The 15,354-nt window shown below is 50.3% G+C and overlaps 1 protein-coding gene across 1 annotated transcript in view; it reads right to left on the bottom strand.

Annotated features, from left to right (window-relative positions):
• The window catches only part of LOC135536901 (unconventional myosin-XV-like), a 43,174-nt gene extending 30,078 nt beyond the window's left edge, over window positions 1-13,096 (bottom strand). Inside the window, exon 1 of the mRNA XM_064963122.1 lies at window positions 12,984-13,096. Coding sequence (XP_064819194.1) covers window positions 12,984-13,086 — 103 coding nt within the window. The 5' untranslated portion in view covers window positions 13,087-13,096. The remainder of the gene's footprint in view (window positions 1-12,983) is intronic.
• Window positions 13,097-15,354: the final 2,258 nt, after the last annotated feature.

Genomic DNA, 15,354 nt, shown 5'->3' with positions numbered 1-15,354 from the left:
CACAGAGAGAGAGAGAGAGAGGCCTGGTTTAAACAGGAACACAGAGAGAGGCCTGGTTTAAACAGGAAGACAGAGAGGCCTGGTTTAAACAGGAACACAGAGATTGAGAGAGGCCTGGTTTAAACAGGAACACAGAGAGAGAGAGAGAGAGGCCTCGTTTAAACAGGAACAACACACAGAGAGAGAGAGAGAGAGAGAGAGAGAGAGGCCTGGTTTAAACAGGAACACAGAGAGAGGCCTCGTTTAAACAGGAACACAGAGAGAGAGAGGCCTGGTTTAAACAGGAACACAGAGAGAGAGAGAGGCCTGGTTTAAACAGGAACACAGAGAGAGAGAGAGAGAGAGAGAGAGAGAGAGAGAGGCCTGGTTTAAACAGGAACACAGAGAGAGTTTAAACAGGAGAGAGAGAGAGAGAGAGAGAGAGAGAGGAGAGAGAGAGGCCTGGTTTAAACAGAGAGAGAGAGAGGCCTGGTTTAAACAGGAACACACAGAGACAGAGAGAGAGAGAGAGAGGCCTGGTTTAAACAGGAACACAGAGAGAGGGAGAGGCCTGGTTTAAACAGGAACACAGAGAGGCCTGGTTTAAACAGGAACACAGAGAGTGAGAAAGGCCTGGTTTAAACAGGAACACAGAGAGAGAGAGGCCTGGTTTAAACATGAACACAGAGAGAGAGAGAGGCCTGGTTTAAACAGGAACACAGAGAGGCCTGGTTTAAACAGGGACACACACAGAGAGAGAGAGAGAGAGAGGCCTGGTTTAAACAGGAACACAGAGAGGCCTGGTTTAAACAGGAACACAGAGAGAGGCCTGGTTTAAACAGGAACACAGAGAGAGGCCTGGTTTAAACAGGAACACAGAGAGAGGCCTGGTTTAAACAGGAACACAGAGAGAGGCCTGGTTTAAACAGGAACACAGAGAGAGAGATAGGCCTGGTTTAAACAGGAACACACAGAGAGAGAGGAGTGGTTTAAACAGGAACACAGAGAGTGAGAAAGGCCTGGTTTAAACAGGAACACAGAGAGAGAGAGGAGTGGTTTAAACAGGAACCCAGAGAGAGGCCTCGTTTAAACAGGAACACAGAGAGAGAGAGGCCTGGTTTAAACAGGAACACAGAGAGAGAGAAAGGCCTGGTTTAAACAGGAACACAGAGAGAGAGAGGAGTGGTTTAAACAGGAACCCAGAGAGAGGCCTGGTTTAAACAGGAACACAGAGAGAGAGAGGCCTGGTTTAAACAGGAACACAGAGAGTGAGAAAGGCCTGGTTTAAACAGGAACACAGAGAGAGAGAGAGGCCTGGTTTAAACAGGAACACAGAGAGAGAGAGAGGCCTGGTTTAAACAGGAACCCTCCTCTGTAAACTGGTCATCTCTGTATACCTGTCTCAAGACCCACTGGTTGATGCTTATTTATAAAACCCTCTTAGGCCTCACTCCCCCCTATCTGAGATACCTACTGCAGCCCTCATCCTCCACATACAACACCCGTTCACTCCCCCCTATCTGAGATACCTACTGCAGCCCTCATCCTCCACATACAACACCCCTTCACTCCCCCCTATCTGAGATATCTACTGCAGCCCTCATCCTCCACATACAACACCCGTTCACTCCCCCCTATCTGAGATATCTACTGCAGCCCTCATCCTCCACATACAACACCCGTTCACTCCCCCCTATCTGAGATACCTACTGCAGCCCTCATCCTCCACATACAACACCCGTTCACTCCCCCCCGATCTGAGATATCTACTGCAGCCCTCATCCTCCACACAACACCTGTTCACTCCCCCCTATCTGAGATACCTACCGCAGCCCTCATCCTCCACATACAACACCCGTTCACTCCCCCCTATCTGAGATATCTACTGCAGCCCTCATCCTCCACATACAACACCCGTTCACTCCTCCCTATCTGAGATATCTACTGCAGCCCTCATCCTCCACATACAACACCCGTTCACTCCTCCCTATCTGAGATACCTACTGCAGCCCTCATCCTCCACATACAACACCTGTTCACTCCTCCCTATCTGAGATATCTACTGCAGCCCTCATCCTCCACATACAACACCTGTTCACTCCCCCCTATCTGAGATACCTACTGCAGCCCTCATCCTCCACATACAACACCTGTTCACTCCCCCTATCTGAGATACCTACTGCAGCCCTCATCCTCCACATACAACACCTGTTCACTCCCCCCTATCTGAGATACCTACTGCAGCCCTCATCCTCCACCCGTTCACTCCCCCCTATCTGAGATACCTACTGCAGCCCTCATCCTCCACATACAACACCTGTTCACTCCCCCCTATCTGAGATACCTACTGCAGCCCTCATCCTCCACATACAACACCTGTTCACTCCCCCCTATCTGAGATACCTACTGCAGCCCTCATCCTCCACCCGTTCACTCCCCCCTATCTGAGATACCTACTGCAGCCCTCATCCTCCACATACAACACCTGTTCACTCCCCCCTATCTGAGATACCTACTGCAGCCCTCATCCTCCACATACAGCACCCGTTCACTCCCCCCTATCTGAGATACCTACCGCAGCCCTCATCCTCCACATACAACACCCGTTCACTCCCCCCTATCTGAGATACCTACCGCAGCCCTCATCCTCCACATACAACACCCGTTCACTCCCCCCTATCTGAGATATCTACTGCAGCCCTCATCCTCCACATACAGCACCCGTTCACTCCCCCCTATCTGAGATATCTACTGCAGCCCTCATCCTCCACATACAACACCTGTTCACTCCCCCCTATCTGAGATACCTACTGCAGCCCTCATCCTCCACACAACACCTGTTCACTCCTCCCTATCTGAGATATCTACTGCAGCCCTCATCCTCCACATACAACACCTGTTCACTCCCCCCTATCTGAGATACCTACTGCAGCCCTCATCCTCCACATACAGCACCCGTTCACTCCTCCCTATCTGAGATACCTACTGCAGCCCTCATCCTCCACATACAACACCCGTTCACTCCCCCCTATCTGAGATACCTACTGCAGCCCTCATCCCTACAACACCTGTTCACTCCCCCATCCTCCACATACAACACCCGTTCACTCCCCCTGAGATATCTGAGATACCTGAGATACTACTGCAGCCCTCATCCTCCACATACAACACCCGTTCACTCCCCCCTATCTGAGATATCTACTGCAGCCCTCATCCTCCACATACAGCACCCGTTCACTCCCCCCTATCTGAGATACCTACTGCAGCCCTCATCCTCCACATACAGCACCCGTTCACTCCTCCCTATCTGAGATACCTACTGCAGCCCTCATCCTCCACATACAACACCCGTTCACTCCCCCCTATCTGAGATATCTACTGCAGCCCTCATCCTCCACACAACACCTGTTCACTCCCCCCTATCTGAGATATCTACTGCAGCCCTCATCCTCCACATACAACACCCGTTCACTCCCCCCTATCTGAGATACCTACTGCAGCCCTCATCCTCCACATACAGCACCCGTTCACTCCCCCCTATCTGAGATACCTACTGCAGCCCTCATCCTCCACATACAACACCCGTTCTGCCAGTCACATTCTGTTAAAGGTCCCCAAAGCACACACATCCCTGGGTCCCTCGTCTTTTCATTTCGCTGCAGTTAGAGACTGGAATGAGCTGCAACAAACACTCAAACTGGACAGTTTTATCTCAATCTCTTCATTCAAAGACTCAATCATGGACACTCTTACTGACAGTTGTGGCTGCTTTGTGTGATGTATTGTTGTCTCTACCTTCTTGCCCTTTGTGCTGTTGTCTGTGACCGATAATGTACCATGTTGTGTTGCTACCATGTTGTTGTCATGTTGTGTTGCTGCCATGTTGTTGTCATGTTGTGTTGCTACCATGTTGTTGTCATGTTGTGTTGCTACCATGTTGTGTTGCTACCATGTTGTTGTCATGTTGTGTTGCTACCATGTTGTTGTCATGTTGTGTTGCTACCATGTTGTGTTGCTACCATGTTGTTGTCATGTTGTGTTGCTGCCATGTTGTGTTGCTGCCATGTTGTTGTCATGTTGTGTTGCTACCATGTTGTTGTCATGTTGTGTTACTACCATGTTGTTGTCATGTTGTGTTGCTATCATGTTGTGTTGCTACCATGTTGTTGTCATGTTGTGTTGCTGTCATGTTGTGTTGCTGCCATGTTGTTGTCATGTTGTGTTGCTACCATGTTGTTGTCATGTTGTGTTACTACCATGTTGTTGTTGTGTTGCTACCATGTTGTTGTCATGTTGTGTTGCTAACATGTTGTTGTCATGTTGTGTTGCTACCATGTTGTGTTGCTACCACGTTGTTGTCATGTTGTGTTGCAACCATGTTGTTGTCATGTTGTGTTGCTACCATGTTGTTGTCATGTTGTGTTGCTACCATGCTGTGTTGTCATGTTGTGTTGCTACCATGTTGTTGTTATGTTGTGTTGCTACCATGTTGTGTTGCTACCATGTTGTGTTGCTACCATGTTGTTGTCATGTTGTGTTGCTACCATGTTGTTGTCATATTGTGGTGCTACCATGTTGTTGTCGTGTTGTGGTGCTACCATTTGTTGTTATGTTGTGTTGCTACCATGTTGTTGTCATGTTGTGTTGCTACCATGCTGTTGTCGTGTTGTGGTGCTACCATGTTGTTGTCGTGTTGTGGTGCTACCATTTGTTGTTATGTTGTGTTGCTACCATGTTGTTGTCATGTTGTGTTGCTACCATGCTGTTGTCGTGTTGTGGTGCTACCATGTTGTTGTCATGTTATGGTGCTACCATGTTGTTGTCATGTTGTGGTGCTACCATGTTGTTGTCATGTTGTGTTGCTGCCATGTTGTTGTCATGTTGTGTTGCTTCCATGTTGTTGTCATGTTGTGTTGCTACCATGTTGTGTTGTCATGTTGTGTTGCTACCATGTTGTTGTTATGTTGTGTTGCTACCATGCTGTGTTGTCATGTTGTGTTGCTACCATGTTGTTGTTGTGTTGCTACCATGTTGTTGTTATGTTGTGTTGCTACCATGCTGTGTTGTCATGTGGTGTTGCTACCATGTTGTTGTTATGTTGTGTTGCTACCATGCTGTGTTGTCATGTTGTGTTGCTACCATGTTGTTGTTGTGTTGCTACCATGTTGTTGTTATGTTGTGTTTCTACCATGCTGTGTTGTCATGTGGTGTTGCTACCATGCTGTGTTGTCATGTGTTGCTGCCATGTTGTTGTTGTGTTGCTACCATGTTGTTGTCATGTTGTGTTACTACCATGTTGTTGTCATGTTGTGTTGCTATCATGTTGTGTTGCTACCATGTTGTTGTCATGTTGTGTTGCTGTCATGTTGTGTTGCTGCCATGTTGTTGTCATGTTGTGTTGCTACCATGTTGTTGTCATGTTGTGTTACTACCATGTTGTTGTTGTGTTGCTACCATGTTGTTGTCATGTTGTGTTGCTAACATGTTGTTGTCATGTTGTGTTGCTACCATGTTGTGTTGCTACCACGTTGTTGTCATGTTGTGTTGCAACCATGTTGTTGTCATGTTGTGTTGCTACCATGTTGTTGTCATGTTGTGTTGCTACCATGCTGTGTTGTCATGTTGTGTTGCTACCATGTTGTTGTTATGTTGTGTTGCTACCATGTTGTGTTGCTACCATGTTGTGTTGCTACCATGTTGTTGTCATGTTGTGTTGCTACCATGTTGTTGTCATATTGTGGTGCTACCATGTTGTTGTCGTGTTGTGGTGCTACCATTTGTTGTTATGTTGTGTTGCTACCATGTTGTTGTCATGTTGTGTTGCTACCATGCTGTTGTCGTGTTGTGGTGCTACCATGTTGTTGTCGTGTTGTGGTGCTACCATTTGTTGTTATGTTGTGTTGCTACCATGTTGTTGTCATGTTGTGTTGCTACCATGCTGTTGTCGTGTTGTGGTGCTACCATGTTGTTGTCATGTTATGGTGCTACCATGTTGTTGTCATGTTGTGGTGCTACCATGTTGTTGTCATGTTGTGTTGCTGCCATGTTGTTGTCATGTTGTGTTGCTTCCATGTTGTTGTCATGTTGTGTTGCTACCATGTTGTGTTGTCATGTTGTGTTGCTACCATGTTGTTGTTATGTTGTGTTGCTACCATGCTGTGTTGTCATGTTGTGTTGCTACCATGTTGTTGTTGTGTTGCTACCATGTTGTTGTTATGTTGTGTTGCTACCATGCTGTGTTGTCATGTGGTGTTGCTACCATGTTGTTGTTATGTTGTGTTGCTACCATGCTGTGTTGTCATGTTGTGTTGCTACCATGTTGTTGTTGTGTTGCTACCATGTTGTTGTTATGTTGTGTTTCTACCATGCTGTGTTGTCATGTGGTGTTGCTACCATGCTGTGTTGTCATGTGTTGCTGCCATGTTGTTGTTGTGTTGCTACCATGTTGTTGTCATGTTGTGTTGCTATCATGTTGTGTTGCTACCATGTTGTTGTTATGTTGTGTTGCTACCATGCTGTGTTGTCATGTTGTGATGCTACCATGCTGTGTTGTCATGTTGTGTTGGTACCATGCTGTGTTGTCATGTTGTGTTCGTTTGCTAAGTCAAACGACACTGCTGGTTCTGCTCACACTGCCCTACCCTGTGCTCTGACCTCTTTCTCCCCTCTCTCTCCAGATGAAATCTCGCTTCTTGTGACGGCCGGCCGCCCAACAACCTGCCCGCTTGACCCTATCCCCTCCTCTCTTCTCCAGACCATTTCCGGAGACCTTCTCCCTTACCTCACCTCGCTCATCAACTCATCCCTGACCGCTGGCTACGTCCCTTCCGTCTTCAAGAGAGCGAGAGTTGCACCCCTTCTGAAAAAACCTACACTCGATCCCTCCGATGTCAACAACTACAGACCAGTATCCCTTCTTTCTTTTCTCTCCAAAACTCTTGAACGTGCCGTCCTTGGCCAGCTCTCCCGCTATCTCTCTCAGAATGACCTTCTTGATCCAAATCAGTCAGGTTTCAAGACTAGTCATTCAACTGAGACTGCTCTTCTCTGTATCACGGAGGCGCTCCGCACTGCTAAAGCTAACTCTCTCTCCTCTGCTCTCATCCTTCTAGACCTATCGGCTGCCTTCGACACTGTGAACCATCAGATCCTCCTCTCCACCCTCTCCGAGTTGGGCATCTCCGGTGCGGCCCACGCTTGGATTGCATCCTACCTGACAGGTCGCTCCTACCAGGTGGCGTGGCGAGAATCTGTCTCCTCGCCACGCGCTCTCACCACTGGTGTCCCCCAGGGCTCTGTTCTAGGCCCTCTCCTATTCTCGCTATACACCAAGTCACTTGGCTCTGTCATAACCTCACATGGTCTCTCCTATCATTGCTATGCAGACGACACACAATTAATCTTCTCCTTTCCCCCTTCTGATGACCAGGTGGCGAATCGCATCTCTGCATGTCTGGCAGACATATCAGTGTGGATGACGGATCACCACCTCAAGCTGAACCTCGGCAAGACGGAGCTGCTCTTCCTCCCGGGGAAGGACTGCCCGTTCCATGATCTCGCCATCACGGTTGACAACTCCATTGTTTCCTCCTCCCAGAGCGCTAAGAACCTTGGCGTGATCCTGGACAACACCCTGTCGTTCTCAACTAACATCAAGGCGGTGGCCCGTTCCTGTAGGTTCATGCTCTACAACATCCGCAGAGTACGCCCCTGCCTCACACAGGAAGCGGCGCAGGTCCTAATCCAGGCACTTGTCATCTCCCGTCTGGATTACTGCAACTCTCTGTTGGCTGGGCTCCCTGCCTGTGCCATTAAACCCCTACAACTCATCCAGAACGCCGCAGCCCGTCTGGTGTTCAACCTTCCCAAGTTCTCTCACGTCACCCCGCTCCTCCGCTCTCTCCACTGGCTTCCAGTTGAAGCTCGCATCCGCTACAAGACCATGGTGCTTGCCTACGGAGCTGTGAGGGGAACGGCACCGCAGTACCTCCAGGCTCTGATCAGGCCCTACACCCAAACAAGGGCACTGCGTTCATCCACCTCTGGCCTGCTCGCCTCCCTACCACTGAGGAAGTACAGTTCCCGCTCAGCCCAGTCAAAACTGTTCGCTGCTCTGGCCCCCCAATGGTGGAACAAACTCCCTCACGATGCCAGGACAGCGGAGTCAATCACCACCTTCCGGAGACACCTGAAACCCCACCTCTTCAAGGAATACCTAGGATAGGATAAAGCAATCCTTCTCACCCCCCCCCCCTTAAATGATTTAGATGCACTATTGTAAAGAAGGTGAATTCACCAATTTGTAAGTCGCTCTGGATAAGAGCGTCTGCTAAATGACTTAAATGTAAAATGTAAATGTTGTGTTAATACCATGTTGTTGTCATGTTGTGTTGCTACCATGTTGTTGCCATGTTGTGTTGCTACCATGTTGTTATTATGTTGTCTTGCTACCATGTTGTTGTCGTGTTGTGTTGCTACCATGCTGTGTTGTCATGTTGTGTTGCTACCATGCTGTGTTGTCATGTTGTGTTGCTACCATGTTGTTGTTGTGTTGTGTTGATACCATGCTGTGTTGTCATGTGTTGCTGCCTTGCTATGTTGTTGCCTTAGGTCTCTTTATGTAGTGTTGTCTCTCTTGTTGTGATGCGTGATTTGTCCTATATTTATATTGTACTTTTATTTTATGTTTTGAATCCCAGCCCCCGTCCCCATAGGAGGCCTATTGCCTTTTTGGTAGGCCGTCATTGTAAAGAAGAATTTGTTCTCAACTAACTTGCCTGGTTAAATAAATGTTAAGTAAACAACAACAAAAAACAAAGCCATCACCCACAGAGAGATGAACCTGGAAAAGAGTCCCCTAAGCAAGCTGGTCCTGGGGCTCTGTTCACAAACACAAACACGCCCCACAGAGAGATGAACCTGGAGAAGAGACCCTAAGCAAGCTGGTCCTGGGGCTCTGTTCACAAACACAAACACATCCTACAGAGCGATGAACCTGGAGAAGAGACCCTAAGCAAGCTGGTCCTGGGGCTCTGTTCACAAACACAAACACATCCTACAGAGCGATGAACCTGGAGAAGAGTCCCCTAAACAAGCTGGTCCGGGGGCTCTGTTCACAAACACAAACACATCCTACAGAGAGATGAACCTGGAGAAGAGTCCCCTAAACAAGCTGGTCCGGGGGCTCTGTTCACAAACACAAACACACCCCACAGAGACATGAACCTGGAGAAGAGTCCCCTAAGCAAGCTGGTCCGGGGGCTCTGTTCACAAACACGAACACAAACACACCCTACAGAGAGATGAACCTGGAGAAGATTCCCCTCAGCAAGCTGGTCCGGGGGCTCTGTTCACAAACACGAACACAAACACACCCTACAGAGAGATGAACCTGGAGAAGAGTCCCCTAAGCAAGCTGGTCCGGGGGCTCTGTTCACAAACACGAACACAAACACACCCTACAGAGAGATGAACCTGGAGAAGATTCCCCTCAGCAAGCTGGTCCTGGGGCTCTGTTCACAAACACAAATACACCCCACAGAGCCCCAGGACAGCAACACAAACAGACCCCACAGAGTCCCAGGACAGCAGCACAAACAGACCCTACAGAGCCCCAGGACAGCAACACAAACACACCCTACAGAGCCCCAGGACAGCAGCACAATTAGACCCTACAGAGCCCCAGGACAGCAACACACCCTACAGAGCCCCAGGACAGCAGCACAAACAGACCCTACAGAGCCCCAGGACAGCAACACAAACACACCCCACAGAGCCCCAGGACGGCAACACACCCTACAGAGCCCCAGGACAGCAGCACAAACAGACCCCACAGAGCCCCAGGACAGCAACACACCCTACAGAGCCCCAGGACAGCAGCACAAACAGACCCTACAGAGACCCAGGACAGCAACACAATTAGACCCCACAGAGACCCAGGACAGCAGCACAAACATACCCTACAGAGCCCCAGGGCAGCAGCACACCCTACAGAGCCCCAGGACAGCAACACACCCTACAGAGCCCCAGGACAGCAACACCCTACAGAGCCCCAGGACAGCAACACATCCTACAGAGCCCCAGGACAGCAACACACCCTACAGAGCCCCAGGACAGCAACACACCCTACAGAGCCCCAGGACAGCAACACATCCTACAGAGCCCCAGGACAGCAACACACCCTACAGAGTCCCAGGACAGCAACACACTCTACAGAGCCCCAGGACAGCAACACACCCTACAGAGCCCCAGGACAGCAACACACCCTACAGAGTCCCAGGACAGCAACACATCCTACAGAGTCCCAGGACAGCAACACATCCTACAGAGCCCCAGGACAGCAACACACCCTACAGAGTCCCAGGACAGCAAAACACCCTACAGAGTCCCAGGACAGCAACACACCCTACAGAGCCCCAGGACAGCAACACACCCTACAGAGCCCCAGGACAGCAACACACCCTACAGAGCCCCAGGACAGCAACACACCCTACAGAGCCCCAGGACAGCAACACACCCTACAGAGTCCCAGGACAGCAACACACTCTACAGAGCCCCAGGACAGCAACACACCCTACAGAGCCCCAGGACAGCAACACACCCTACAGAGCCCCAGGACAGCAACACCCTACAGAGCCCCAGGACAGCAACACACCCTACAGAGCCCCAGGACAGCAACACACCCTACAGAGCCCCAGGACAGCAACACACCCTACAGAGCCCCAGGACAGCAACACACCCTACAGAGCCCCAGGACAACAACACACCCGACAGAGCCCCAGGACAACAACACACCCTACAGACAGACAACAACACACCCCAGGACAGCAACACACCCTACAGAGCCCCAGGACAGCAACACACCCTACAGAGCCCCAGGACAGCAACACACCCTACAGAGCCCCAGGACAGCAACACCCTACAGAGCCCCAGGACAGCAACACACCCTACAGAGCCCCAGTACAGCAACACATCCTACAGAGCCCCAGGACAGCAACACACCCTAGAGAGCCGCAGGACAGCAACACACCCTACAGAGCCCCAGGACAGCAACACACCCTACAGAGCCCCAGGACAGCAACACACCCTACAGAGCCCCAGGACAGCAACACACCCTACAGAGCCCCAGGACAGCAACACACCCTACAGAGCCCCAGGACAGCAACACATCCTACAGAGCCCCAGGACGGCAACACACCCTACAGAGCCCCAGGACGGCAACACACCCTACAGAGCCCCAGGACACCAGCAGAATGTGTCAAATAAATAACAAAAAAAACAGAGCAAACTAGAATGATATCTGGCCCTAAACAGAGAGTACACATTGGCAGAATACCTGACCACTGTAAACAGAGAGTACACATTGGCAGAATACCTGACCACCGTGACTGACCCTAAACAGAGAGGACACCGTGGCAGAATACCTGACCACTGTGACTGGCCCTAAACAGAGAGTGGCAGAATACCTGACCACTGTGACTGACCCTAAACAGAGAGGACACCGTGGCAGAATACCTGACCACTGTGACTGACCCTAAACAGAGAGGGCACAGTGGCAGAATACCTGACCACTGTGACTGGCCCTAAACAGAGAGGGCACAGTGGCAGAATACCTGACCACTGTGACTGGCCCTAAACAGAGAGGGCACAGTGGCAGAATACCTGACCACTGTGACTGACCCTAAACAGAGAGGGCACAGTGGCAGAATACCTGACCACTGTGACTGGCCCTAAACAGAGAGGGCACAGTGGCAGAATACCTGACCACTGTGACTGGCCCTAAACAGAGAGGGCACAGTGGCAGAATACCTGACCACTGTGACTGGCCCTAAACAGAGAGGGCACAGTGGCAGAATACCTGACCACTGTGACTGGCCCTAAACAGAGAGGACACCGTGGCAGAATACCTGACCACTGTGACTGGCCCTAAACAGAGAGGGCACAGTGGCAGAATACCTGACCACTGTGACTGACCCTAAACAGAGAGTGGCAGAATACCTGACCACTGTGACTGACCCAAAGTTAAGGAAAGCTTTGTAGAGACTCAGTGAGCATAGCCTTGCTATTGAGAAAGGCCGCCGTAGGCAGACATGGCTCTCAAGAGAAGACAGGCTATGTGCTCACTGCCCACAAAATGAGGTGGAAACTGAGCTGCATTTCCTAACCTCCTGCCCAATGTATGACCATATTAGAGAGACATATTTCCCTCAGATTACACAGATCCACAAAGAATTAAAAAACAAACTCAATTTTGATAAACTGCCATATCTACTGGGTGAAATACCAGTGTTCCATCACAGCAGTAAGATGTGTGACCTGTTGCTGCAAGAAAAGGGCAACCAGTGAAGAACAAACACCAGTGTAAATACAACACATATTTATGCATATTTATTTTCCCTTTTGTTCTTTAACTATTTGCACGTAAAATTACATTTTAAATGTGTTTATTTTTTGGGAACTTCTGTGAGTGTAATTTTTATTATTTCTTTCACTTTGTTTATTATCTACTTCACATGCTTTGGCAATGTTAACATGTTTCCCATGCCAACAAGCCCTTTAATTGAAATTGAAATCGACAGACAAACAGACAGACAGACAGACAGACAGAGAAAGAATTGGGGAGCAGAAAAAGACAGACAGACAGACAGACAGACAGACAGACAGACAGACAAAGAATTGGGGAGCAGAAAGACAGACAGACAGACAGACAAAGAATTGGGGAGCAGAAAGACAGACAGACAGACAGACAGACAGACAGACAGACAGACAAAGAATTGGGGAGCAGAAAGACAGACAGACAGACAGACAGACAGACAGACAGACAGACAGACAGACAGACAGACAAAGAATTGGGGAGCAGAAAGACAGACAGACAGACAGACAGAGACAGACAGACAGACAGACAGACAAAGAATTGGGGAGCAGAAAGACAGACAGACAGACAGACAGACAGAGACAGACAGACAGACAGACAGACAGACAGACAGACAGACAGACAGACAGACCTCCGGGCTGTAGTCCTGGGGGATATGGTCTGCTGGAGGGGGCCTGACCCCTCTCCTCCTCCCCTCCTCCTATTCCTCCTCCTCCCTTCATCCGGCCTGTCATACTGGCTGGCTTGTCCAGGTCCTGAGAGAGACGGAGAACAGTGTTGAGACTGAAACAGGCTGATGGACGGAGAGACAGAGGAAAGGACAGAGAGGAACAGAGAGGGAGGTCTGTAATTGGCCCAGTCACTGGAACTCTATCCTCCCTGGGTAATACCATACACACCCTAAGAGCTGCACACACAACCTTCTGCTGCCAATCCCCCAGACAGACACACAACCTTCTGCTGCCAATCCCCCAGACAGACACACAACCTTCTGCTCTCAATCCCCCAGACAGACACACAACCTTCTGCTGCCAATCCTCCAGACAGACACACAACCTTCTGCTCTGCTCCCAATCCTCCAGACAGACACACAACCTTCTGCTCTCAATCCCCCAGACAGACACACAACCTTCTGCTCTGCTCCCAATCCTCCAGACAGACACACAACCTTCTGCTGCCAATCCCCCAGACAGACACACAACCTTCTGCTGCCAATCCCCCAGACAGACACACAACCTTCTGCTGCCAATCCCCCAGACAGACACACAACCTTCTGCTCTGCTCTCAATCCTCCAGACAGACACACAACCTTCTGCTCTGCTCTCAATCCTCCAGACAGACACACAACCTTCTGCTGCCAATCCCCCAGACAGACACACAACCTTCTGCTGCCAATCGCCCAGACAGACACACAACCTTCTGCTGCCAATCCCCCAGACAAACACACAACCTTTTGCTGCCAATCCTCCAGACAGACACACAACCTTCTGCTCTGCTCCCAATCCCCCAGACAGACACACAACCTTCTGATCTGCTCCCAATCCCCCAGACAGACACACAACCTTCTGCTCTGCTCCCAATCCTCCAGACAGACACACAACCTTCTGCTGCCAATCCTCCAGACAGACACACAACCTTCTGCTGCCAATCCTCCAGACAGACACACAACCTTCTGCTCTGCTCCCAATCCCCCAGACAGACACACAACCTTCTGCTCTGCTCCCAATCCCCCAGACAGACACACAACCTTCTGCTCTGCTCCCAATCCTCCAGACAGACACACAACCTTTTGCTGCCAATCCTCCAGACAGACACACAACCTTCTGCTCTGCTCCCAATCCCCCAGACAGACACACAACCTTCTGCTCTGCTCCCAATCCTCCAGACAGACACACAACCTTCTGCTGCCAATCCTCCAGACAGACACACAACCTTCTGCTGCCAATCCCCCAGACAGACACACAACCTTCTGCTCTGCTCCCAATCCTCCAGACAGACACACAACCTTCTGCTGCCAATCCTCCAGACAGACCCACAACCTTCTGCTGCCAATCCTCCAGACAGACACACAACCTTCTGCTCTGCTCCCAATCCCCCAGACAGACACACAACCTTCTGCTCTGCTCCCAATCCTCCAGACAGACACACAACCTTCTGCTGCCAATCCTCCAGACAGACACACAACCTTCTGCTGCCAATCCCCCAGACAGACACACAACCTTCTGCTCTGCTCCCAATCCTCCAGACAGACACACAACCTTCTGCTGCCAATCCTCCAGACAGACCCACAACCTTCTGCTGCCAATCCCCCAGACAGACACACAACCTTCTGCTGCCAATCCCCCAGACAAACACACAACCTTCTGCTCTCAATCCCCCAGACAGACACACAACCTTCTGCTGCCAATCCCCCAGACAGACACACAACCTTTTGCTGCCAATCCTCCAGACAGACACACAACCTTCTGCTCTGCTCCCAATCCTCCAGACAGACACACAACCTTCTGCTCTCAATCCCCCAGACAGACACACAACCTTCTGCTCTGCTGCCAATCCCCCAGACAGACACACAACCTTCTGCTCTGCTCCCAATCCCCCAGACAGACACACAACCTTCTGCTGCCAATCCCCCAGACAGACACACAACCTTCTGCTGCCAATCCTCCAGACAGACACACAACCTTCTGCTGCCAATCCCCCAGACAGACACACAACCTTCTGCTCTGCTCCCAATCCTCCAGACAGACACACAACCTTCTGCTCCCAATCCCCCAGACAGACACACAACCTTCTGCTCTCAATCCCCCAGACAGACACACAACCTTCTGCTGCCAATCCCCCAGACAGACACACAACCTTCTGCTCTGCTCCCAATCCCCCAGACAGACACACAACCTTCTGCTCTGCTCCCAATCCCCCAGACAGACACACAACCTTCTGCTGCCAATCCCCCAGACAGACACACAACCTTCTGCTGCCAATCCCCCAGACAGACACACAAC

This window comes from Oncorhynchus masou, unplaced genomic scaffold (assembly GCF_036934945.1).
Source record: "Oncorhynchus masou masou isolate Uvic2021 unplaced genomic scaffold, UVic_Omas_1.1 unplaced_scaffold_682, whole genome shotgun sequence".
Taxonomy (NCBI): domain Eukaryota; kingdom Metazoa; phylum Chordata; class Actinopteri; order Salmoniformes; family Salmonidae; genus Oncorhynchus; species Oncorhynchus masou.
Note: the sequence above shows the minus strand (reverse complement) of the source record. Positions and strands in the feature narration are given on the sequence as shown.